The 27,593-nt window shown below is 44.2% G+C and overlaps 2 protein-coding genes across 6 annotated transcripts in view; one reads left to right on the forward strand and one right to left on the reverse strand.

Annotated features, from left to right (window-relative positions):
- usp8 (ubiquitin specific peptidase 8) overlaps nt 1-14,658 on the forward strand; it is a 66,024-nt gene extending 51,366 nt beyond the window's left edge. For all 5 annotated transcript variants that reach the window (XM_072277905.1, XM_072277902.1, XM_072277904.1 and 2 more), the window contains 3 exons: nt 6,150-6,292; nt 6,720-6,852; nt 12,163-14,658. In XM_072277905.1, the coding sequence (XP_072134006.1) occupies nt 6,150-6,292; nt 6,720-6,852; nt 12,163-12,348 (462 nt within the window). In that variant the 3' untranslated portion in view covers nt 12,349-14,658. The remainder of the gene's footprint in view (nt 1-6,149; nt 6,293-6,719; nt 6,853-12,162) is intronic.
- An 889-nt stretch (nt 14,659-15,547) lies between these two features.
- Nucleotides 15,548-24,899, reverse strand: LOC140209428 (ubiquitin carboxyl-terminal hydrolase 50-like). Its single transcript, XM_072277675.1, has 7 exons — nt 24,852-24,899; nt 24,711-24,799; nt 23,357-23,552; nt 22,731-22,895; nt 20,987-21,129; nt 20,210-20,342; nt 15,548-15,739 (listed from the first exon to the last, which is right to left on the reverse strand). Exons 1-7 carry the CDS (start codon nt 24,897-24,899, stop codon nt 15,575-15,577), a joined length of 939 nt encoding a protein of 312 aa, XP_072133776.1. The 3' UTR covers nt 15,548-15,574.
- Nucleotides 24,900-27,593: the final 2,694 nt, after the last annotated feature.

Consider the following 27,593-nt stretch of genomic DNA (forward strand, 5'->3'; position numbering starts at 1 on the left):
CCCAAGTGCATGGTGGGGGTAAATATTTTCTTTTTTTTTAATTTTATTTTTCTTTGGATAAGGAATTCACAAATATCATGTACTTTTTTCACACTTATAACCTTTTCCATTTTTTTATATGTATAAAACTACAATTATTTATACATTCTTAAGTACACATTGAGATGATATAAAAGGAAAATAAACATTTAAATAGATAATTATGTACTGTGGTAAATCTAACCTATTAGGCTAAGTAATGGAATTAGTTGTTAAGAAAAATGGTAATAATAGGTTCCATATAACCCTTCTGGGCCATTTCCACTGGTCCAAAATGTTGTATATAAGCCTATGTATCAACCATTGTAGGTGTTTATATCCTAATTTGTTCATGCTTGCTCCTGCCCGCAGACATAATTATCCAATCCCTATGTACTTATTTACTTAATTTTTTCATTTTTTTATCCCTTTCCCAAATCTTTCCCTTTACTTGTGTTAATTCTGTATTTTCCAAAAGAAAACAAAAAAAACAAACATTTAGACTAGGGGTGCTTACGTTAGCAATATTACTGTGTTGATGAGAAGAGCAGTATAAATCATTAGGAGAGTCATCTAAAGTCTGCTCGCATTGGGGTTATATATTCAATCCATTTATTCCAGATTTGATAAAATTTTTCTTTTTGAGTTCTCAGGGAGTAAGTCAACTTTTCCATTTTAAATATTTCCAAGATAATTTCGTACCAATCTTCTAATGTAGGTGGTATTGGATTTAGCCATTTTCTAGTGATTGATTTCTTGCCGCTAAGAGGGCCTGCAGCAACTTTATATCTTCCTTCTGTTCAAGAAACAATACATGCCCCAAATAGAGCGTCTCAAAGTTCAGAAGTATCTGGGACCTAAGTACCTTAACTAATGTTCTATGAATACCTTCCCAAAATAGACTTAATTTAGGGCAATCCCAAAAAATATGAAAATGATTTGCCTCCTTGGAGCCGCACCTTCTCCAACATATCACATTTGTATCTTTATATTTTTCCTGATATGGGGTCTTGAAGTATCTTATAATGTTTTTCCAACAATGTTCTCTCCAAGTCAAAGAATTAGTCAAGGACCATTGAAAGCTGCAGATTTTCCCCCAAGCCTCCTCTGAAAGTACCAACCCCGCTTCTTTCTCCCACTTCTCTTTAATATACAGTGTATTTACATTTTTAGCATGGGAGAGTGCATTATATAATCGAGAAACTGATTTACTTGGTATTGAACTGCAAGCCGAATTCAGAATCTTGAAAAATTCTAATTCTACTGTTGATAGGTCTGTATATCTACAACTCTGGTTAACATAGTTTCGTACTTGAAGGTACCTAAAAAAGTCATTATGTTCTAGGCCACGTTTGTCCTGCAGGATTTGGAAACTTTGTAATACTCTTTTATCTATAAATGAGAGGTAGGTTGTAAGACCTTTCTTTATCCATAGCTCAAATCTTTTATCTCCTCTGTTGGGAAGGAATTCGGTATCATATGCACACCATCTAAAGAGTTTTAACATATTATTAATTCCACATGAATTAACCACCTTCTGCCATACTTTTAATGTAAGATTTATCCAAGCGTTTTTAAATTTTTCCAACTGGGCCATCAATCCTTTGTCAGCTATTGAGGCCTGAAGAGGAAAACTGTCAACTAATCCAAATTCTATTTCCTTCCATCTAGCCTTACATTCCCTATTACACCAATATAACAGAGGGGTTATCTGTGAGGCATAAAAATAATTTCTCAGGCAAGGAAGAACCATACCTCCTCCTTCCTTCCCTAACTGTAAGGTGCTATATCGAATTCTAGGTTTCTTTCCTTGCCAAATGAAGCGGGAAATCCATTTGTCCCATTCCCTGAATTGATTATCATCCACCTCCACCGGTAAAGTACGGAAAAGATACAATAACCGAGGAAGAATATTCATTTTTATAGTATTTATCCTTGAATTTAAACTTAAAAAGGGGATAAGATTCCATCTATGCATATCTGCTTTTATCTCTGAGATTAATGGCCCATAATTTACCTGTGACAGTGTTGAAAGATCCTTCGGCAGGGTTATTCCTAAATATTTTAATGATTTAGCTTCCCACTTAAGATCATATGTATCCTGCAACTTTTTGGATGGTGTATAATTTAGGGACATAACCTGCGTTTTCTTTACATTTATTTTATAACCTGATATTTTCCCAAAGTCATCCAACAGTGTAAACAATCCTATAAGTGATTTTTCTGGTTCACTCAGATAGACCAAAACATCATCTGCGAATAACGCCACTTTCTGTTCAATCCCTGCCACCTTGATACCTTTTACATTTTTGCTCTGTCTTATTAGTTGGGCAAGCGGTTCAATATATAGCGCAAAAAGGAGAGGAGAAATTGGGCATCCCTGTCTAGTGCCTCTCTCTAAGATGGAGTCAGAGAGGGCCCCATTTATCTTAATTCGGGCTGTAGCGCTGTCATATAGAGTCTGAATTACTTTAATAAACTTTTCTTGAAAGCCAAATCTTCCTAACACTCTGTATAGGAATGCCCAACTAACCGAATCAAAAGCTTTCTCAGCGTCCAATCCTACTACCATTGTCTCTGTCTCGTTCTTATTAACCTGTTCTAATATGTGCAGAGTTCTCCTTATGTTGACCTGTGTTTGTCTTTGTTGAATAAATCCAGTCTGGTCTAAGTGGATTAGGCCAGGTAAAAGCTTTTCCAATCTGCACGCTAATATAGATGTAAATAGTTTGTAATCTAAATTAAGAACACTAATTGGCCGATAATTGCCACATTCTAGTTTATCTTTACCCTCTTTAGGAATAACTGAAATAATCGCTTCTCTCCAGGAAAGTGGAGTTTCTCCTCTCTGCAAGATCCAATTAAAGGTGTCAAGTAGTAATGGGGCTAACTGTGTCTTCAGGGACTTGTACCACTCTGAGGGAAACCCATCAGAACCCGGGGACTTTCCAGCCTTTAACCTAGAGATGGCCACATTCAGTTCTTTGACAGTTACTGGTTCTAATAAACTTTCATTTTGTAAATCTGTAAGTTTAGGTAGATCTAAAAAATTCAATACACTGTCTATATAGGGCTCATTGGGGGCCCGGGGTTGGGAGTACAGCTCTCGATAATATGTTTCAAAACTCTCTTGAATTTTCCCTATTGTACTCTCCACAAGCTTTGTCGTTGGATTCTTTATTTTATGAATTGTATTGTCTGCTTGTTGTTTTCGTAATTTATATGTTAATAATCTAGCTGATTTACCTCCTACTTCATAATTCTTTTGTCTCAGGTAAAGAAAATTTCTTTGGGTTTCCAACGTATAAATATCGTCAATTTCACTTTGCAATTTCCTAATTTCCTGTTTTCGATTTGAATTACTTTTGTTGCTATCTACAACTTGAAGTTGTTTTAGTTTTCCTTGAAGATCTGCTAATTTTTGTGCATTGATTTTTTTCATGTGAGTGGTAATGGAAATAATTTTCCCTCTCAGTACAGCTTTCAATGTATCCCATAAGATCACTGGTGATGTTTCTCCCGTGTCATTAAGGTCTAGATATTCTTTGATTTCTCCCCTTAATCTCTCCATTACTTTTGGGTTATTGAGTATATGTGAGTTTAGCCTCCATAGTGTTTTCCTCATTTTCCTTTCCAGGATTAGAGACATAGAGACTGGGCTATGATCCGACAGATCAATTGTTGCAATATTACAGTTTTTTATCCTGAGTCTATCTGTATTAAAGATAAAGAAATAGTCTATCCTTGAATAGGCTGAATGAGGGAAAGAGTAATATGTATAATCTTTACTAGTAGGGTGTAATTTCCTCCAGACATCTATAATTCCCAACTCCTCCATCAATGAATTCACTTTCCGAGTCAGAGGTTTATTCTGAGTAACTATTCTTGAAGAATCTAATATAGGATTTAATCTAATATTAAAATCCCCTCCACAAATTACTACCCCTTGAGAACTGACCATTAGGTCAAAAATGTGTCTATAAAATGACCACTCACAACCTGGAGGAGCATAAACATTCAGCAATGTTATTTCTGTACCTTCTATTCTTCCTGTGATTTTTACGAACCGTCCTTCTTTGTCTCTAGTCTCTGAAATATGTTCATAATTAAGAGTACTTGATATTAAAGTAGCTACCCCTCTTTTGTGACTTAATTTATATGATGAATAAAATACATGCTTAAAGCCCATTCTTTTTAATTTTCCATGTTCAGATTGGCTCATATGTGTTTCCTGGAGGAAAGCTATTTGTGCCCTCTCTTTTTTCAATTTAGACATAATCTTATTTCTTTTAATTGGATTCAAAACCCCATTAATATTATAGGAAATTATTTTTACCAATTCAGTTTGCATTTTTCTCTAGTAGAAAACAAAACACTCTCCTTTTCTAACCAAACAGTAAGCAATCCCTTCTCAACAGTAAACCAAGACATATAACCACACCCTAGACATTTTTGAACGTGCAACATTTGAAAATTTTTCCCGACTTCCCACAGTGAGGCCTGAGCACCGACCCGCCTCAGTTCAGGGGGATAACCTCTATCTTCACCCTGTGTTAGAGGGCCCTCAGCAGTTTGAATAATCATAGAGAATTTTCTCCTATTTATGTCTCGACCATTTTGCTATCATTCAAGTTATTCCGTCTAGTTTATTTTCAGTTACCAGTTTTCATTTTACCTTTAAGTCCGATTTACTCTTTTCAGTCATTTCTCTTAATTAATCTGTGTTCTCTGTACATTCGCGTCTGAATATTTGCAGCTTTTCCTTGTAGTTTGACAATCTGGTTCGTGTGGAGTGTCCTCGCCCCACTAACTGCCACGACTTCTGCCGAATCCTCTCCAGTAGCGACTCCGGTTGGGTGATAACTTTAATAGGTAGTCTCCGGTCCGCCAGGTCCAACGTTACCTCCTCCACCGTAGCGTAAGTTTTTGTCCCTTTGTCGTAAAAGACTCTCAGCCGAGCTGGATACAGGGTCTGGAATTTGATGTTGTTTTCCTTCAGGACTCTCCGTGTTTCCGTATATTCCTTCCATCTGGCAAGAATCCCCGGTGCGTAGTCGTGGTCTAAACTGATTTTACAGTTGTTCCACATGAAACCTTTCTTTTGCCATGCCCTTTTAAGCACCTCTTCCTTCGTTCTGTAACTGAGAAATCTGACCAGAATCGATCTGGGCTGGGCGCCTGCTGGAGGCTCTGGTGCCAACGCGCGGTGAGCTCTTTCTATCTGTAGGTCTTTTGCGGCCGGTATATCAAGGTTCTCTCTAAGTAGCTTCTCCATGAAGAGAATCATCAATCCGGGTTTACCTTCAGTTCCTTCGGGAACTCTGTAAATCCTCACATTTTCCCTTCTCGAGCGGCCTTCTTGATCTATTAGTTTCCACTGGAGCTGGTCTTGCAGCTTCAGCATTTCTGCTATCACCTCCTCTGCGTTTTGTAGCTTCTCTTCAATTCCAACAATCCTCGCTTCGGCTTCATCTATCCACGAGTTAGTTTTTACTATTTCTCCTTTAATATCTTCCAGCTGTTTGCTGTTATCTTGTCAGAACTCGCGAATCTCTCCGAGAATCAAGGACAGAGTCAGCGATTCCCCCTCATTATCTCCGTCCTGGCTTGCCGTGGGGGAGCTAGGCCCGTCGCCTTGCTGCGTCTCTTTGTGTTTATTAGCCTTCGGAGCGGACTTTTTAATCTTGTTGTTAGACATCATCCTTAACCCTTTTATTAATATAGTTATGCAATATTAAGTATTTGTCTAAATTCGATTATGGGGCAGTTTACCTTCTTTTTTGTCGAGAGACCTTTTCCTTACGCCGCCATTCCCTTGATGACCTGGAAGTCCCCGAGAAAATGCGGGGGTAAATATTTTCACAACATGGACGAAGGACTAACTTGACCACTTAAATAGCCAAAGCATTGCTGGTCAGTGAGATTGGAATGGATGGACATACTGGCTCAAAGAGCACTGCAGGGATTAATAAATATTTATGACTGTGTGCATTCAGTTCCCTTCCCTCAAGTTGTCACACCCATATTGATTCTTCCAGGCCATTGGACAATATTTTCAACATTCTAAAATGTGTTTCTAATTGTGGATTTGGTTGCTTACATTTAATTAAAATTTCCATTTTCTTTTAAAGGATTGTCTCAAATTATTTTCCAAGGAAGAGAAACTGACTGACAACAATCGGTTCCATTGTAGCAACTGTAAGGCACACCGGGACTCCACAAAGAAGCTGGAGATCTGGAAGCTGCCCCCTATCCTACTGGTGCATCTGAAACGGTGAGCTCTGCAATAGGTTGTCAGCTGTGGCTCACCTGGAAGGAGCATCTCTGTATTAGCTCCCCTTGGACAAGCAAAGTGAATCTCAGTGTCGTACTGTGTGGATAAATTGGTCAAAGCTGTACCCATGATTACCTTCCACTTTGAAAAATGTACTTGTGGGTGGTGAGTGGAGAGGCGGAGACATCATGAAGGAGTTTGTGCTGATGGGGTGGGACTGTACTGTGCTGGAGTTCGTGCCGACGCGACTGTAGAATGGTGGATTGTAATGCTGCACCAATCCCTGTTCTCTGCAGAATCTCTCCCTTTCCCTTCAGCTCCTTTCCTCAGCCAGTACTCTCCTTCTAAACTGGGCAAAGGGTGAGAGATTGCCTCCAAGTCACTGGCAGTCTGCTTGGTTCTCACCTCATTGTGCTCTCAATCACAGATTCTCTTACGAGGGGAGATGGAAACAGAAACTCCAGACCAACGTTGACTTTCCGCTGGAGAATCTGGAGTTGTCAAACTACGTGATTGGTCCAAAGAACAACGTGAAAAGATACAATTTGTATGCAGTGTCGGTAGGTATTTATTGCTGCGTGTCTGAGCCTGTCGTTTTACTGAGGGAAGAGGGGCTGCATAGACACACCACCTCATCTGGCAGCTCCTTGTATGGACAATTTACCTGTTAGATTCCCTTTAAATCACTTCCTGACTGTAAAGCAATCCCTCTCATTTCAGATACCTTTTCAAGGGAAACAGGTTTTGGCTGTCTACCTTATCAATGCCTCTGGTAATTTTGTATCATCACTCTATATCACGTTACTGCTCAGCATCCTTTGTTTCAGCATTAACAGCATATCCAAGCCAGCAAACTGAAGCCATCCAGTCCAGACAATATCATTGTGAATCTTCTCTGTGCCGTAGACCTTAAGACATAGGAGCAGAATTAGGCCATTCAGCCCATCATGGCTGATCCTAGATCCCACTCAACCCCATACACCTGCCTTCTCACCATATCCTTTGTCCTGACTAATCAGGAAACGATCAACTTCTGCTTTAAATAAACCCACAGACTTGGCCTCCACCTCAGTCTGTGGCAGAACATTCCACAGATTCACTGCTCTCTACCTCTGTTCTAAAAGGTCGTCCCTCAGTTTGAGGTTGTGTCCTCTTGCCCTCTAGTTTAGACACTCCCACAATAGGAAACATACTTTCCACGTCCACTTATTCTAGTCCTTTCAATATTCCGTAGGTTTCAATCAGATCCCTCCGCATTCTTCTAAATTCTAGTGAGTACAGGCCAAAAGCTGCCAAATGCTTCTCATATGTTAACCCCTTCATTTCCTGAATCATCCTTGTGAATCTCCTCTGTACTCTCTCCAATGAGAACATATCCTTTCTGAGATATGGGACCCAAAACTGTTGACTATACTCCAAATGCAGCCTGACTAGTGTCTTATAATAGCTCAGCATTATCTCCTTGCTTTTATATATTTTTTCCTTTGAAATAAATGCCAGCATTGCATTTGCCGCTTTTACCACAGACTCAACCTGTAAATTAACCTTCTGGGAGTCTTGCACAAGGACTCCTAAGTCCCTCTGCACCTCTGGTGTTTGAATTTTCTCCCCATTTGGATAATAGTCTGCACTATTGTTCCTTTTACCAAAATGCATTGCATACATTTCCCAACACTATTTCATCTGTCACTTTTTTTGCCCATTCTTCCAATTTGTCTAAGTCCTGCTGCAATCACATCGCTTCCTCAGCACTACCTACCCCTCCATCTATCTCCATATCATCTGCAAGCTTTGCCACAAAGCCATCAATTCCATTATCTAAATCATTAACAGGGAAATTATAGGCCAGTTAGCCTGACTTCAGTGGATAAAAAGACATTAAGGTCTATTATTAAGGGTGAGGTTTTGAGGTACTTGGGCGCACATGATAAAATAGGCCAAAGTCCATTTAGTTTTCCAAAGAGAAATCTTGCCTGTCAAATCCGTTGGAATTCTTTGAGGAAATAACAGACAGGATAGACAAATGTGAGTCAGTGGATGTTGTTTATTTGGATTTTCAGACTACTTTTGACAAGGTGCAGCACATGAGGCTGAACAGCAAGATAAGAGCCCATGGTATTATAGGAAAGATATTAGCATAGATAGAGCATTGGCTGATTGCAGGGGGCAAAGAGCGGGAATACAGGGAGCCTTTTCTAGTTGGCTGCCTAGTGGTGTTCCACAAGGGTTGGTATTGGGGCTACTTTTCGTGTTGTGCGTCAGTGATTTGGTTGAATGTATTGATGGCTTTGTGAACTATATGAAGATAGGTGGAGGGGCAGGTAGTGTTGAGGAAGCAGGCTGTCTGCAAGACTTGGTCAGGTTAGGTGAATGGGCAATGAAGTGGTAGATAAAATGGTGTAGCAAAGTGCATGGTCATGCACCTTGGCAAAAGGTATAAAGATGTGTACTGTTTTCTAAATGGGGAGCAAAATCCTTGTGCAGGATTCCTTAAAGGTTAGCTTGCAGGTAGAGTCGATGGTAAGGATGGCAAGTGCAGTGTTAGCATTGACTTCAAGAGGATTAGAATATAAAAGCAAGGGTGAAGTTTGAAAGGGGTGTTTCCTATAGTGGGGCAGTTTAGGACCAGAGGGTACTGCCTTAGAGTAGAGTCGAGTCAAGTCAAGTTTTTTGTCATTTAACTATATACTTATATACCATCAAACGAGAAAACGTTTCTCCGATCTAGGGTGTAAAGCAGTTTTACATATAACACACAATAATTTATGAAAGTAAGGATAAAATCTCCAGTTGAATAATGCACAAATAAACAAAGTAAATTGCATAAATTAAATATCGTAAGTACAGAACCAATTAATTAGCGACACATCGGATGCGATGCAGCAGGGAGTTCAGAGGCCTAATGGCCTGAGGGAAGAGATCATTTCCCTTCCTAACCGTTCTTGTTTTTATGCAGCAGTGTCTCCTGCCTGATGGTAGAAAGTCAAAGTTCAAAGTAAAATTGTTACCGGAGTACATACATGTCACCACATACAACCCTGAGATATTTAGCAAATCTGTAGAACAGTAACTACACTGTAATCAAGCTGTACAAATATAGATAGAAATAAACGGCAATAAATAAGCGTGAAATAACAGAGCCCTCAAATGAGTGTAGCCGGCCCCTTTTGTTCAAGAGCCTGATGGTTGAGGGGTAGTAACTGTTCTTGAACCTGGTGGTGCGAGTCCTGAGGCTCCTGTCCCATCTACCTGATGGCAGCTGTGAGAACCTGAGTGATGAGGATCTATGTTGATGGAAGCTGCTTTTCTGCAGCAACGTCTCATGTAGATGTGCTCAATGGCTGGGTAGACTGTGCCCGTGGTGTACTGGATTGAATCCACTACCTTTTGTAGGATTTTCCACTCCAAGGCATTGTTGTTCCCATACCAGGCCATAATGTGGCCAGTCAGCAGACTTTCCACCACACATCTATAGAAGTTTGCCAAGGTTTTCGATGACATGCCGACCCTCCACAGACTCCTGAGGAAGTAGAGGCGCTGTTGTGCTTTCTTCACAATATTATTTATATGACAGGTCCTCTGAGATAGTGACACCCAGGAATTTAAAGTTACTGACCCTCTCCACCTCCGATGATTACTGGCTCACGGACCTCGGGTTTCCCTCTCCTCAAGGCTACAATCAGGATGTTGGATGGATGGGTGGGATTAATAATACTAAGGGCCCTCCATACACAGCACTCCTAATAAATGTCCCTGATGGATGGTAGAGAGACCCCTATGTTCCTCACAGCTGTTCTGCCAGTCCTTTATACAGACTTCCAGTCCGATGCTCGGCTGCTTCCAGACCAGATGGAGATGCAACTTGTCAGGTCGTTCTCAATGGTGCTCCTGTAAAGTTCAGTTACAATGGGCAGGAGTGGAGGGAGAGGGAACCACCTCCTTCAAAAATGAAGGTGCTGCTGTAACGCCATGTTCAGGGAGGTGATATAAAGGGACCAGGTGAGGTCATCTGTGATGTGAATTCCCAGGGACTTGGTGCACTTAACTCTGTCTGTTGAGGAGCCATGTATTCACAGATGGGGATGTTTAATCTGCAACTTCCTGAAGTCCACATTGATTCCCTTGGTCTCCTCTAAGTGCAGGCTTAGGTTGTTCTTCTCACACCAATCCACCAGCTGCTCCACTTCCTCTCCATACTCAGTCTCATCGCTCTTGATGAGGCCGTCCACTGCTGTGTCATCCGTAAACAGTTTGACCTGAATCCTGCAACACAGTCATGCATCAGCAGGGATAATCTATCCACTTTCAACAGAGATGAAGAAAATTTTGTTAGCCAGAGGGTGCTAAGTTTGTGGAATTCATTGCCACAGAAAGCTATGGAGGCCAGGCCATTGGGTATATTTAAGGCAGAAGTTATAGGATCTTCATTAATCAGGGTGTCAAAAGTTATGGGGAGAAGGCTGGAGAATGGGGTTGAGACGGATAATAAATCAGCCATGATGGAATGGCTGAGCAGACTTGATGGGCCAAATGGCCTAATTTGCTCATATGTCTTATGGTCATCTTTTGCTAATATGAAAGACTCTTAGCTCTTTGTTTTTAAGAATTAATATTGTACCTGTCCCTGACACTTCTTCTATATACTGCACCCCCCATCCCCTATATGCAAAAAGCTGCCCCTAGGATCTCCTTTTAAATATTTCTCCTCTCATAAACCTACAATTACTTTGATAAAATTATACTAGAGGTTTTTCTCCTCTCCAGAATCGGTGGGAGTTACAGGATAAAATATGTATGAGAATTGCAGACAGGTGTCCAAATAATGGGATTGTAATGGGTAATTTTAACTGCCATAATATTGACTATGATTGCCACAGTGCTAAGGGTATAGATGGAGCAGAAATGGTTTAGCGTGTCCAGAGAATAGATGGACTTGGTAGAGAAAAGGTTACTTGGGATCAGTGACCATAGAAGGCATCTTACAGTTCACCTCTACCTCTGCCCCAGAGGAAAACCCAGTGGTCCAGTTAGTCCAAATAGGATGTCTACAACCTGAAACATGAACTGTTTCTCCACCTTCTCAGTGATGTGAGCATTTCCTGTTTGATTACAGTGTGTAATGAGAGTTCAGAGTGGAAGCAAAGTTAGAAGTGGATGAGGCTTGTGCACAGTGATCCAGATATTTCTGACATGACATAGGAGCAGAATTAGGCCAATTGGCCCAACGAGTCTGCTCCACCATTCCATTATGGCAAACTTATTATCCCTCTCAACCCTATTCTCTTGCCTCCTCCCAGCAACCTTGCAAATCAAGAACCTATCAACCTTCTCTTTAAGTATACATAAACACTTGGCCTCTACAGCTGCCTGTGGCAATGAATTCCACAGATTCACCACCCCCTGGCTAAAGAAACCTCTGTTCATCTCTGTTCTAAATGTACATCGCTGTATTCTGTGGCTATGCCCTCTGGTCCTAGACTCTCCACTATAGGAAACATCCTCTCCACATAAACTCTAACTAGGACTTTCAATGTTTGGTAGGTTTGATTGAGATTCCCAACTCCCCTTGCCCCTTCCCCACCTCCCATTCTGACTACTGACACTATTTCTCTGTTGGTCTACCCCTCATCCCACTCCCTCCTGACACAAGGAATGGGCAGTACTCTTGGGCCTGATTCAGACCCCTGGCATTTCCAGCTCGACAGCTCTGTGTAATTTACACTTGGCCTCTTCTGGTTAAATGAACCCTCATTGCAGTCAACAATTATTACCTGCGTCAATTTCCGAAAATCAATTGCTCTATAACGGTGACATCATTAGACAGTCTGAAGATATTGCTGATGTGGTTTAATGTTTTTAATTTGGATTAGAACCATTATGGAGGACTGGATGGAGGGCACTACACAGCCTACTGTAAGAATGCAGTGAAGCAACGCTGGTTCAAATTTGATGACCACGAAGTCTCGGAGATATCTGCTTCCTCAGTGAGGTCGTCTGCTGCCTACATCCTCTTCTACAGCTCATTGGAGCTTTGTGTAGCTGACTTAGCCACATAGCAGCATTCAGCACTTCACACTTCTCTGTGTTATACCTGGCTGCGTTGGGCATGTAATTAGAGAGACAACGCAGAAGCAAACACTTCCACAATGACAGCATAACTAGGTGACTGTCCATTGTGCTCACAGTATCTGCATCCCAGAAAGGTGAACTTTAGTTATGCAACAGAATCTAAAACCTCTATTAGAATGATTACAAGAATGTCAAATCCTGTTCCCGAGTGGAGTTTGTAGTTTTGCAATAGTTCCACAAGCCAGAATTTCATTGCTTCATAAGACAGAAATACTTGTTTGATTCTCTCCAATAACTTCCTGTTGTACTGGCCTTTCTAGATCAGTTATAGTGAATCTTTCTGTACTCTGTAAAATAACTGGGAGAAACATAAACTGATGGGACTGTATCTGTACATAATAACTGCAGACTGCACAAAATGTCTGTGTGTGTGTGTATATAAGCTATAAATACTTTTAAAAAAAGTAATACTTTTTTTTTTGAAGTAATGTTGCCTATATTTCTACCTAAAACCAGAGCAAGTGCTGAACTGAAGATGTAACTGTGCTGAACTGAAGATGTAACTGTGCTGCACCTGAACTTATCCAAAAGTGTACTGCAGATTATTTTCAGACTTTTGCAAAAGCTGTGTGTATAAAATATACTAATCTGTTAATTCAAACAACCAGTCTGACTTGCTAATGAGTGATCGTTCTCTTTATTAGGAGACAATTTCCACACCGGTGCAGACATGTTCCTATAGAATTGCTGAGGTACTAGTGCAGACTGGTGTACCAGTGTGGCCGAAGTTAGCTGCAGTGGAGAAATGTGAAATCCCCCGTAACCTCTACTGCTATCTACTTTCCAACAAGGTGGCTGATATCGTTGAAATTCCCTGCCTTCCCTTCAGGGAAGGCTACGGAAAATAGTGTATGATAGAATGTTGGTCCAGGGTTAGAAGGGAGGGGTGACGTTATAACTCAGACCTCATCCGTAGAGCTGGATTCACCCCTCAAGGCACCGGTATGGGAGGGGCCCCATGAAACTGGAGCTGAATGACTTTGCACCGTCCAGCCTTGCATTCCCGTGAAGTTTGAAAGTTAAGGAGTAACGTAACAATTGTTTAATGTGTACAAAGGATATAGAACAAATTGGTCTTCTCCTCCAAGCTCTAATCTTCCCTGTCAATTACTTAAGGTTGTGAGGGTAGAGCTGAACAGAGTTGGCAGGAGATACCAAATCTGCCTCAAAGAATCAGGGAGAAAGTTAAAAAACCAAATTCCTCTTGTGGGAGAGGCTCAAGAAAGTGGGTCACGTTAAAGCCATATCCTGCCAGGGTTGTACAAATTTCACAGTACTCTTGAAAATTAGTATTTTTCAAAGAGTAGCTTCTTTTATTTGAAAATGTAAAAGTAAATTAATTAACCATCGTGTGTGGAGTAACTGAGCATGGATGTTATTGCAGGAATAGGTATGAAGTACAGTATACAGTAATCACTTTCTGTTATGGAGCACCTCTCCCTTCCTTGGCTTTCTTTACATCCCTGATGTCACAATGGTTGTGCACTGGTTACTTTGGCTTCACCTGTGATTTTTTTTTGCTGTTGCTCCAGTTTTTGTTTCAGTGGAGTCTTGCACTGCACATTGTAAATGTTGTATGTCAGTGGCAGGAGATGGCAATTATCCGATGACAACACACTCAGAAGAGACTGCAAACTGCACAGGCAGCAGTCCAAAGCATTTAATCCCAATACGCATGCACCAAATAGAAGTTAGAATCTAGAAACAAGCTGATGCATAACTATCTAGAATAGCACTTTAAGGAACTTAATTTGAATGCTTATTTGTCTGTTTCTACAGTGATATCTCATGCTGGAGTTCAGCCCAAGGCAACACATAATTATGGAAGGTCTTAAATCACATCAAAGAGATTAGCTGACTGTCTATATCGATGGTTTACAATTTGCTGTCCTTAATTGATCTGTGTCCTGGTGCAGCAACACTAAATATTCCATTTGAATTACTAAAATATCTGGTAATATCAACTTTATTTGAAATGATTAAACTATTACTATAAAGATTGTCTTCCAGTGTGATGGCAACATCTGTGGATCACTGAGGGAACGGCTAGGAATAGGCCTTGTGTATTTATAGTTGGCTTATAAGACAATCCATCTCATGCATTTATTTCTGCAGCACCCCTCGTACTACATACCTATATAATTTGTGTTATTTTAATACTTCACATTAGGAGATCTGTTATGTTTTGTTAGCACTTTTCTGTATTTTTCTTCGATATTAAACACTGATTCAACAGATCATTTGCTCAACTTTGGATTTGTTTATCGTTTGTCATTTTTGTTAAGCACCTTGCTATTCCACCATAGGTACGAAGAATTGTTGTTCAGTTTTTTGAGGGGATGACCAAAAGGATTGATGATTTTGTCTACATGGTCTTTAACGTGGCCTTTGATAGTCTTGCATGGTTGGCTGATCCAGAAAGTTCAGTACTTAGTCTACAAGAGGAGATAACAAATTGGATGCAAAATTGGCTCGCTGGTAGAAGGCAAAAGGTGGTAGTGGAGACATCGTGAATACATTGCAATGGGTTTAGCTAGAAAGCACTTACTAACTAGCTTCCTTAAATTTATAAACTTTCAGCTACTTGCAGTTGTTCTGTTAAGGTTAACAAATCAGCTGTTTTGCCCCTTAAGGACTGTAATTGTCCTGTAAGCAAGAACAGATCTTCGATGGGGTTGATGTGTCAGGAAAAGAAAAACAGTGTAACTTAGGTGCAAGTGAAGACTGACTTATTCCTGTCAGGGCCCCCACCACCACCCATGATCACTAGTAAAACGTTCCACTGCCACCACTGTGCATGTGGAAAAACATTGTACTAAAACATCTGATGCACCTTCTCGGGCAAGTAGATTGTGCCAAGCAAACTATGTTCTTAACTAGATTTCAAAATTCAGGTAAATGATTGGGTCCAGAGTGTTGTGAAACCTGTTTAATGCCAGGCATGAAAGTGATTGCATACTGCAATGCCAACTGTTAAGAGGGATTTCTTTTAATTTGTGAAACATTGTCCACTTAAGACAATAACCAACAAAATAACAGCAGATGTTAGCCAAGATTTCATAATTTATCATGATTGCTTCCATCTAGGACAAGTACAGGATGAAAGCTGAGTTATGGTTATGACAGTGATGAGAGACACCCTTACTGTGACCACTAGAAATTCACACAATTATAGAAGAGTATGTAGGCTGCTGGTGACTGGATTTTCTGCTCAGAAATGCTGGTCACTTTTGCATCATTGAATTCATGCCAGTTCTGTGTCAGTGGATTCTTGCAGAAGGCAGTATAGTGACCACTCTCCAAGGTACCAGTGTGGTTCTGTAGAAAACACACAAATATCAACTTTTAATGTTCTGAGTAAAAATGTCCCTATGTAAAGATGAAAATCAGCTTTATTTGTTACGTCCAGTGAAATGCATTGTTCATGTCAACGACCAGCACAGTCCGAGGATGTGCTGGAGGCAGCCCACAAGTCTCATCAGCCTCCAGCACCAACATGCCAGGCCCACAACTTATTGAGCGTTACAAATTTGTAGGTTTTTGGAATTAGAGGAAGCCGATGTAGTCCTGGGGAGAATATACAAACTCCACGCAGACAGTATCGGGGATTGAACTGCTACACTAGCTGCTATATGACTGCCACCATGTTATTGAGGGTTCTGTGTATATCGAGAGGTACGTATTGCATTGTGATATGGCTCACTAAGTACTTGTAGCGGTGAGAGATGAGTTGGCACAAATTCCTAATTTCTCTGGTCTATGATGAGTACCAGTGTAAAGACTGACTCAAAGTACATGCTGCTGACCCGGGGCATCTCACTAAGGTACCAATAGCAAAGGCAGGATTCAGAAGAAGGTTCTGCTGAGAGAATTTGAGCAATTGAAAACCATATCCATCTACACTTTTCCTATCTGAATGCCAGTTTAAACACCTTTTAGATGTTGTCATTGTGTCTGCCCTACCACTTCCTCTCGCAGTTCATACCTAATATTCACTATTATCTATGTGGAAAAACTCATCCCTCTCACATAAAAACATAGAAAACCTACAGCATAATACAGGCCCTTCGGCCCACAAAGCTGTGCCAAACATGTCCTTACCTTAGAAATTACCTAGGGTTACCCATAGCCCTCTATTTTTCTGAGCTCCTGGATAGGTACATGGAGTCTCTTAAAAGACCCTATCATATCCGCCTCCACCACTGTCGCTGGCAGCCCATTCCACGCACTCACCACTCTCTGTGTAAAAAAAACTTAGCCCTGACATATCCTCTGTAGCCACTTACAAACACCTTAAAACTGTGCCCTTTCATGCTAGCCATTTCGGCCCTGGGAAAAAGCCTCTGACTATCCACACAATCAATGCCTCTCATCATCTTACATGCCTCTATCAGGTCACCTCTCATCCTCTGTCGCTCCAAGGAGAAAAGGCCGAGTTCACTCAACCTATTCTCATGAGGCAGTAGCTCTGTAGCTCCCCAATCCAGGCAACATCCATGTAAATCTCCTCTGCACCCTTTCTATGTTTTCCACATCCTTCCTGTAGTGAGGCGACCAGAACTGAGCACAGTACTCCATAAGACTGTAAGACAAAGGAGCAGAAGTCGGCCATTCGGCCCATCGATTCTGCTTCACCATTTTATCATGAGCTGATCCATTCTCCCATTTAGTCCCACTCCCCCACCTTCTCACAATAACCTTTGATGCCCTGGCTACTCAGATACCTATCAATCTCTGCCCTAAATATGCCCAATGACTTGGCCTCCACTGCCTCCCGTGGCAACAAATTCCATAGATTCACCACCCTCTGGCTAAAAATATTTCTTCGCATCTCTGTTCTGAATGGGCACCCTTCAATCCCCAAGTCATGCCCTCTCGTACTAGACTCCCCCATCATGGGAAACAACTTTGCCACATCCACTCTGTCCATTCCTTTCAACATTCAATCATTTATAGTTTCCAAGTGGGGTCTGAGCAGGGTCCTTTATAGTTGCAACATTCCCTCTTGGCTCCTAAACTCAATCCCACGGTTGATGAAGGCCAATGTACTGTATGCCTTCTTAACCACAGAGTCAGCCTGTGCAGCTGCTTTGAGTGTCCTATGGACTCAGACCCCAAGATCCCTCTGATTCTCCACACTGCCAAGAGTTTTACTATTAATACTGTATTCTGTCGTCATATTTGACCCACCAAAATGAACCACCTCACACTTATCTAGGTTGAACTTCATCTGCCACTTCTCAGCCCAGTTTTGCATCCTATCAATGTCCTGCTGTAACCTCTAACAGCCCTCCACACCATCCACAACACCCCCAACCTTTGCGTCATCAGCAGACTTACTAACCCATTCCTCCACTTCCTCATCCAGGTCATTTATAAAAATCACAAAGAGTAGGGGTCCCAGAACAGATCCCTGAGGCATATCACTGGTCATCGACCTCCATGCAGAATATGACCTGTCTACAAACAACTCTTTGCCTTCTGTGGGCAAACCAGTTCTGGATCCCATGCCTCCTTACTTTCTCAATAAGTCTTGCATGGGATACCTTATCAAATGCCTTTCTGAAATCTATATACACTACATCTACAGCTCTATCTTTGTTAATGTGTTTAGTCACATCCTCAAAAAATTCAGTCAGGCTCATAAGGCATAACCTGCCTTTGACAAAGCCATGCTGACTATTCCTAATCATATTATGCCTCTCCAAATGTTCATAAATCCTGCCCCTCAGAATCTTCGCCATCAGTTTACCAACCACTGAAGTAAGACTCACTGGTCTATAATTTCCTGGGTTATCTCTACTCCCTTTCTTGAATAAGGGAACAACATCCACAACCCTCCAATCCTCCGGGGGTTTTCCTTAATCCTATCCACCAAGGCCTCCTCATTGCCCCTTCTGGCTCTCTTAATTTCATTCTTAAGCTCTTTCCTGTTAGTCTTATAATCTTCTAGATCTCTATCATTACCTAGTTTTTTTTAACCTTACGTAAGCTCTTCTTTTCTTCTTGACTAGAGTTACAACAGCCTTTGTGCACCATGGTCCCTGTACCCTAATATCCCTGCCCTGTCTCATTGGAACGTACCTATGCAGAACTCCAATCAAATGTCCCCTGAACATTTGCCACATTTCTTCTGTACATTTCCCTGACAACACCTGTTTCCAATTTATCCTTCCAAGTTCTTGTCCGATAGCCTCTTATTTCCCCTGACTCCAATTAAGCGCTTTCCTAACTGGTCTGTTCCTATCCCTCTCCAGTGCCATGGGTAAAGTAGATAGTGATCACTGTCTTCAAAATGCTCTCCCACTGAGAGACCTGACACCTGACCAGGTACATTTTCCATTACCAGATCAAGTACAGCATCTCCTCTTGTAGGCTTATCTACATATTGTGTCAAGAAACCCTCTTGAACACACCTAACAAACTCCACCCCATCTAAATCTCTCACTCTAGGGACATGCCAATCAATATTTGGGAAATTAAAATTCCCACCCTGACAACCCTGTTATTATTACATCTCTCTAGAATCTGTCTCCCCATCTGCTCCTTGATGTCCCTGTTACTATTGGGTGGTCTATGTTTTTTTAAAAAACACCCAGTAGAGTTATTGACCCCTTCCTGTTCCTAACCTCCACTCACAGAGACCCCATAGACAATCCCTCCATGACTTCCTCCTTTTCTGCAGCTGTGACACGCCCCCACCTCTTCTGCCTCCCTCTCTATCCTTTCTGAAACATCTAAAGCCTGGTACTCGAAGTAACCATTCCTGCCCCTGAGCCATCCCAGTCTCTGTAATGGCCACAACATCATAGCTCCAAGTACTAATCCACGTTCTAAGCTCATCCGCTTTGTTCACAATATTCCTTGAATTAAAATAGACACATCTCAAACCATTGGTCTGAGCGCATCCCTTCTCTATCACCTGCCTATCCTCCCTCTCACACTGTCCACAAGCTTTCTCTATTTGTGAGCCAACTGCCTCTTCCTCCGTCTCTCCAGTTCGGTTCCCGCCCCCCAGCAATTCTAGTTTAAACTCTCCCCAATAGCCTTTGCAAGCCTCCATGCCAGGGTATTGGTCCCCCCAGGATTAAGGGACAACCCATCCTTTTTGCAACCTCACCTTAAATCTGTGCCTTCTAGTTCAAGACATTCCTTCCCTGGGGAAAAAGTTTCCAACTATCTATCCTCTTTACTCCCCCTCAGGATGTTATAAATCTTTCTGAGATCACCCCATAACCACCTTCATGTCAGGGAGAATAACTCCAACCTGTCCAAACTCTCCTACAATTGTCCATTCCAGGTAATATCCTGGTGCATCTCTTCCACATTCTCCATCACTACCACATCATCTCTGCAGTGTGAACTGCACACAGCACGAGTGAGGCCTGATCAATGTCTTGTATGAAGAGAAGAGAAATGTCTTCACACACAAGATGGTGAAAGTGGCTGTGACATTGGTATGTAGAAATTCAGGGACTGTAGGTACTTGTGGAGGAGAATGAATAATTTCTAATGCACAGGATAGCTATCAGGGGTATGTAGATTCCAGGGAAATGTACTTTTAAGGTCAATAATCAGCCATCCTCATATGAATGGGCCGATTGGCCTGTTGTTCCAGTACAACTATTTTTAAAGTTTCACCTGCCTGATCTTTCACTTCCATCTGTATTGTGGGTTCCACACATACCCTGAAGAGAGAGGGGATTAGTACTGCCCATCCCCACACACAGGACCAGCCCTCACTGCCTTGCCCCTCGAATGGCCCCCTTGACAAGGGACCAGACTCACCACCACGGCGTACAGCTGGTACTTTGGGTGTTGAGTTGCTGGAGTGGTTGTATACTGGGTCAGGTCGAGGTCTTGCAGCGGAAAGGTCACCATGCTGCTCAGTTTCCTGTGTCCATTGTCACCTGATTCAAAGCTGGTGAAGAGGAATGGGATTTATTATGTAAATTGGTTAAATCGTAGAGCCAGTGAACAACTGTGGGGTGATAGCTTGACAAACAGCAGTGCGGGCAGAGGGGCAGAACGTCCCCTCTGCTGATGGTGACTTCTACACACAGAGCACAGCTACACACAGGAGCACAGCATGCCTCGGCTGGATCTCAGCCAGAGAGCTATCAGACTGTGGCAACATCGACTCAGTGCTCTGAGCTACAAGGCAGCTGTGTCAAGGAAAGCTCCAACTGCTCCTTGCAGGGGTTACACTGGGGTGACCGTGGCTGTCTCCCAGCACCAGGGCCTGTGTTCCCTCCACCCACCCAACCGGGGGCCAAGGGGAGCACCCACCCAGCCGGGGGTGAGGGGAGACCCACCCAGCCGGGGGCCGAGGGGAGCACCCACCCAGCCGGAGGCCGAGGGGAGCACCCACCCAACCGGGGGCCGAGGGGAGCACCCACCCAGCTGGGGGTGAGGGGAGACCCACCCAGCCAGGGGCCGAGGGGAGCACCCACCCAGCCGGGGGCCGAGGGGAGCACCCACCCAGCCGGGGGCCGAGGGGAGCACCCACCCAACCAGGGGCCGAGGGGAGCACCCACCCAGCCAGGGGCTGAGGGGAGCACTCACCGCTTCAGGTGAATGATGATGATGTCTGGAGCTTTCAGCAGCTGGATACTCTCCATCTGGTCCTGCTTCTGGCTGCAGAAGGAGCAGTAAGGCCGGTCTCTCGAGCTCAGAACCTCTTCTTTAAAAAACAGCCTGAAGCAATCCTGAAATTAACAGCCATTGTTAGCAGGGCCCTGATCAGACAGACAGACAATCTCTCTCTCTGTCTCTCACTCTCACACACTCACACACACTCTCACTCACACACACACACACACACACACACTCTCACTCACACACTCTCACTCACACTCACTCACACTCTCACTCACTCACACACTCACACACACTCTCACTCACTCACACACACACTCACACAAACTCACACTCACACACACACTCACTCACACACACTCTCACTCACACACTCTCACACTCTCACTCACACACACACAAACTCACACACTCACACACACACACACTCACACACACACACACACACACACACACTCACTCTCACTCGCCCCTCTTTCGGTCGTTGCGTACAGCGCTGGGCTCATCCAATCTGTTGCTCAATCTCCACTGACCTCTGACTGTGACTGCTAACTTCCTACTGCTGTCACCTTTTCTAAAGAACCAGATTTGAAAAGACATGACTTCCCAGAGGTGGAGCCCACATGGGTTCCTAATCAGTTCTTACTGTACCGTGGAGGCTGTATTACTACCAGGTTGGACCAACATTCTGGGCTGCTTCCTTCACCACAGCTCTCTGTTCTCATCTCCGGTTTACATTGCCTTTTGCCATTCCTCAAACAAAATGCTTCACATTATCAAACCATCCACTGGACTGTTTATATTCATTTCCATGGATGCTGCCTGACCTGCTGAGTTCCTCCAGTATTTCGTGTGTGTTGCTCTGGATTTCCAGCATCTGCAGACTCGCTTGTGATTAAACCATCCAGCTCCCTTTTGGCCATTTCCATGTATCTCCAGCAATTACAGATTTGTTAACAGGTGGTGTACATCGAGCATTTCTGCAATCTCATCTAGTCTGAAACACAACCTGGTTCCTGCTTCCAGCTGGCTCCCAGTGTTCTAACTATCAATCAGGAACCGACCAGGCAGCTCCCTCACAATGTTCTGACCGTATCATTTAGAAGTCCATATATAGCTCACCAGTCACTTTTCCCTAATTGCTTCATCAGAAACCCTGAGTAGTTAGTTAATTCAAGTTTTCTTTAACCGATCCACGCTGCTGTTCTCTAACTAACCCTAATGCCTCCACCACTGTGGTTTCTGCAGAAATGGCCTGGTCGTGTACTATCCCAGTAATCTGTTCTTCAGTCTGTGTTGCAGCCACGGGCAGGAGTGCTCCTGGTGAAACCCACACTGAGTACCAGCAAGCAGATACCATTTCACAACACTGTCGCTGATAGATTCCACAGATATGGATGGTGAGTTTCATATCTCCTGCTTCTGCTAGTTGGAGCAGAGATTGTGGTTCTAACCAGCCTGGTGCAAGTTCGGTTCAGATTCCCTCATCCCCAACGCTTTCCCTCGGAGAACTACCCAACTCCCAGTCTCTTTCCTACCATTTCACGGAATCTCCATGCCCTCTTGCAGCAACTTCAGAATTTTCTCCCTCTTCCCTGCAACCTCTTGAAAACAGAAGGTTCCAGTCTAGCAATTTCTTCTTCACTGTCCCGAAGGGATCTGATTTGGTGTTAGTTCATCGAAAATGCATTATGTAATGGTGAGTGTTTACCTGAATGGAACATATTCTGTCTGGAGGCATCGGCAGAGAGAGGCTCAGGAAGCTCTCTGTTTGACTGGAGTTGTGGTAACAATTCAGGCAGAGCTTGATGTAGCTCAGTTGCCCCTGGAAAAGCCTCGTAACAATTGATGTTTCCACATTCCTCACGCCTGTGGACTAAGCACAGAACATCTTTCATTTCACTGTCGTTCTGTAAAGGACAGGCGTACAGGCTGCAGACCCACACAGCATTTGGTCAGAGATCAATGGTGAGGCAGGGTACTGCCTCACACTGCCAGCAACCCAGGTTCGATCTCAACCACCAGCGCTGTTCATGCATTCTCCCCGTGCAGCCCAGGTGTTGTAAACCCCATTCCTGTGTGGAAGAACGATCACAGCCGTGGGCAGATAACATGAACATTGTAAGCAAGTAGAGTGGTGGCCTGGTACAATGAATAACGTGAGTTGCCCAGTTGTAAGTGTTATGAATGAAATAAATTTCCTGAGGAAAAGGGCACGAACAGGCAGGGCTGGCATTAGTGTCAGAGTCTGGTTGACAGGGAAGTACAGCGCTGACAGCTCTTCACAGTAAAATGCCCCCCAACCCTGCAGGAAAAGCGTTTGCCATAGTCACTCACCTTCTTCAGATCAGAATGCAGAACATTGAGGAAAAACAGCAGAAGTTCCTGTGCGTCCTGCTGGCTCCCATCAGAGAATGACGGGTGCGCTTTCCCAAGAACTCTCTTCACCTCATCCGGGAAGACATACATGTAGTCCCCCAGCCACATGTTCATCAACAAAGCCGAGAAGGCATTGGAGATCTCCCCTCGGCCTCTATACACCGGGAACGTCGGTCAGAGCTGAGTCTAACCCAAATCTGATAACCCAGAGCTGGTTCACCCTTCATCCACAGCCCAGCTTCTCCCATCACCCCACCCATCCCGCTCCCCTCACCACCACCCATTCTCACCCCCACCCATCCCGCTCCCCTCACCACCACCCATTCTCACCCCCACCCATCCCGCTCCCCTCACCACCACCCATTCTCACCTCCACCCATCCCGCTCCCCTCACCACCACCCATTCTCACCCCCACCCTTCACCACCACCCATTCTCAACCCCACCCATTCTCACCCCCACCCATCCCGCTCCCCTCAACACCACCCATTCTCACACCCCCATCCCGCTCCCCTCACCACCACCCATTCTCAACCCCACCCTTCACCACCACCCATTCTCAACCCCACCCTTCACCACCACCCATTCTCACCCCCACCCATCCCGCTCCCCTCAACACCACCCATTCTCACACCCCCATCCCGCTCCCCTCACCACCACCCATTCTCAACCCCACCCTTCACCACCACCCATTCTCAACCCCACCCTTCACCACCACCCATTCTCACCCCCACCCATCCCGCTCCCCTCACCACCACCCATTCTCACACCCCCATCCCGCTCCCCTCACCACCACCCATTCTCACACCCCCATCCCGCTCCCCTCACCACCACCCATTCTCACACCCCCATCCCGCTCCCCTCACCACCACCCATTCTCACACCCCCATCCCGCTCCCCTCACCACCACCCATTCTCACCCCCACCCATCCCACTCCCCTCACCACCACCCATCCAGCTCCCCTCACCTGTTCCCTTTCTCTCTCTTCCTCTCTCCTTCCCTTCCCCTTTCTTCAACCCCTCTACAAACTCTACCACGCAATCCACAACCTCGCCCTCCCCTCCCCTCCCCTCCCCCCTCTCTGGTCGAGATGGCGACTGTAGGCCCCGCTGAGGAAGTGCTGCACCCCTCACCTCATCACAATCCCCCCGGCCTCCCCTTACCCCATTCTCCCTCCCCCTCTCGCACCGGTTGAGATGGCGACTGTAGGCCCCGCTGAGGAAGTATTCAGCCAGCGGCTCGCTGTGCTTCAGGCACTGCAGGGCGCAGTTCAGATAGCAACTGTTGCCCGAGTTCCCGAGGCCTGTCTGACCTGTGGCCCTGGGCCGCCGCCCACTGACGCTGCCCGACTCCGGCATCGGGACGCCGGCCAAGTGAGGCACCAGATGGTAGTAGCGTGTCCTGGGGAGAGGGAGAAGGGGACGGAGAGAGAGAGGGGGGATGAGGGAATAACGGGAGATGGAGAGAGTGAGGGAGGGGTTGACAAAATAAAAACAATCATAACTGTATTGTCTAGAGACCCTGGACTACCAACCAAGTGTGGGCTCTGGGTCAGGGTGTGTTAGGGTTAGGCTCCGGGTCTGGGTCAGGGTGGGTTAGAGTTAGGCTCCGGGTCTGGGTCAGGGTGGGTTAGAGTTAGGCTCCGGGTCTGGGTCAGGGTGGGTTAGGGTTATCCTCAGCCAAACCACAGAACCTCCGACTCCCATAGTTATAGTCATACTTTATTGATCCTGGGGGAAATTGGTTTTCGTTACAGTTGCACCATAAATAATTAAATAGTAATATGTAAATTATGCCAGGAAATAGGTCCAGGACCAGCCTAATGGCTCAGGGTGTCTGACCCTCCAAGGGAGGAGTTGTAAAGTTTGATAGCCACAGGCAGGAATAACTTCTTAAGACGCTCAGTATTGCATCTCAGTGGAATGAGTCTCTGGCTGAATGTACTCCTGTGCCCACCCAGTATATTATGTAGTTGTTATCATGGGTGACTTTAACTTCCCTAATATTGATTGGCACATGATTAGTTCCAAGGATTTAGATGGGGCAGAGTTTGTTAAGTGTGTCCAGGACGGATTCCTGTCACAGTATGTGGACAGGCCAACCAGGGGGAATGCCATACTAGATCTAGTACTAGGTAATGAACTGGGTCAGGTCACAGATCTCCCAGTGGGTGAGCATCTGGGGGACAGTGACCACTGCTCCCTGGCCTTCAGCATTATCATGGAAAAGGATAGAATCAGACAGGACAGGAAAATTTTTAATTGGGGAAGGGCAAATTATGAGGCTATAAGGCTGGAACTTGTGGGTGTGAATTGGGATGATGTTTTTGCAGGGAAATGTACTATGGACATGTGGTCGATGTTTAGAGATCTCTTGTGGGATGTTAGGGATAAATTTGTCCCGGTGAGGAAGATAAAGAATGGTAGGGTGAAGGAACCATGGGTGACAAGTGAGGTGGAAAATCTAGTCAGGTGGAAGAAGGCAGCATACATGAGGTCTAGGAAGCAGGGATTGGATGGGTCTATTGAGGAATATAGGGAAGCAAGAAAGGAGCTTAAGAAGGGGCTGAGAAGAGCAAGAAGGGGGCATGAGAAGGCCTTGGCGAGTTGGGTAAAGGAAAACCCCAAGGCATTCTTCAATTATGTGAAGGAAAAAAGGATGACAGGAGTGAAGGTAGGACCGATTAGAGATAAAGGTGGGAAGATGTGCCTGGAGGCTGTGGAAGTGAGCGAGGTCCTCAATGAATACTTCTCTTCGGTATTCACCAATGAGAGGGAACTTGATGATGGTGAGGACAATATGAGTGAAGTTGATGTTCTGGAGCATGTTGATATTAAGGGAGAGGAGGTGTTGGAGTTGTTAAAATACATTAGGACAGATAAGTCCCCGGGGCCTGACGGAATATTCCCCAGGTTGTTCCACGAGGCGAGAGAAGAGATTGCTGAGCCTCTGGCTAGGATCTTTATGTCCTTGTTGTCCATGGGAATGGTACTGGAGGATTGGAGGGAGGTGTATGTTGTCCCCTTGTTCAAAAAAGGTAGTAGAGATAGTCCGAGTAATTATAGACCAGTGAACCTTACGTCTGTGGTGGGAAAGCTGTTGGAAAAGATTCTTAGAGATAGGATCTCTGGGCATTTAGAGAATCATGGTCTGATCAGGGACAGTCAGCGTGGCTTTGTGAAGGGAAGATCATGTCTAACAAGCCTGATAGAGTTCTTTGAGGAAGTGACCAGGCATATAGATGAGGGTAATGAAGTGGACGTGATCTACATGGATTTTAGTAAGACAGTTGACAAGGTTCCACACGATAGGCTTATTCAGAAAGTCAGAAGGCATGGGATCCAGGGAAGTTTGGCCAGGTGGATTCAGAATTGGCTTGCCTGCAGAAGGCAGAGGGTGGTGGTGGAGGGAGTACATTCAGATTGGAGGATTGTGACTAGTGGTGTCCCACAAGGATCTGTTCTGGGGCATCTACTTTTCGTGATTTTTATTAATGACCTGGATGTGGGGGTAGAAGGGTGGGTTGGCAAGTTTGCAGACGACACAAAGGTTGGTGGTGTTGTAGATAGTGTGGAGGATTGTCAAAGATTGCAGAGAGACATTGATAGGATGCAGAAGTGGGCTGAGAAGTGGCAGATGGAGTTCAACCCAGAGAAGTGTGAAGTGGTACACTTTGGAAGGACAAACTCCAAGGCAGAGTGCAAAGTAAATGGCAGGATACTTGGTAGTGTGGAGGAGCAGAGGGATCTCAGGGTACACAGATCCCTGAAAGTTGCCTCACAACTGGATAGAGTAGTTAAGAAAGCTTATGGGGTATTAGCTTTCATAAGTCGAGGGATAGAGTTTAAGAGTCGCGATGTAATGATGCAGCTCTATAAAACTCTGGTTAGGCCACACTTGGAGTACTGTGTCCAGTTCTGGTCGCCTCACTATAGGAAGGATGTGGAAGCATTGGAAAGGGTACAGAGGAGATTTACCAGGATGCTGCCTGGTTTAGAGAGTATGCATTATGATCAGAGATTAAGGGAGCTAGGGCTTTATTCTTTGGAGAGAAGGAGGATGAGAGGAGACATGATAGCGGTGTACAAGATAATAAGAGGAATAGATAGAGTGGATAGCCAGTGCCTCTTCCCCAGGGCACCACTGCTCAATACAAGAGGACATGGCTTTAAGGTAAGGGGTGGGAAGTTCAAGG

Source organism: Mobula birostris, chromosome 14 (assembly GCF_030028105.1).
Source record: "Mobula birostris isolate sMobBir1 chromosome 14, sMobBir1.hap1, whole genome shotgun sequence".
Lineage (NCBI taxonomy): Eukaryota > Metazoa > Chordata > Chondrichthyes > Myliobatiformes > Myliobatidae > Mobula > Mobula birostris.

Excerpts from the sequence above, each read along its gene's own strand:
- LOC140209428 (XM_072277675.1), bottom strand. The coding sequence starts at position 24,899 with ATGATTGTTTTTATTTTGTCAACCCCTCCCTCACTCTCTCCATCTCCC. Across the intron at positions 22,896-23,356 it reads TGCATTCTGATCTGAAGAAG|TCCACAGGCGTGAGGAATGT; the intron begins GTGAGTGACTAT and ends TTCTGTGCTTAG. Across the intron at positions 21,130-22,730 it reads ACAGAATATGTTCCATTCAG|GATTGCTTCAGGCTGTTTTT; the intron begins GTAAACACTCAC and ends TGTTAATTTCAG.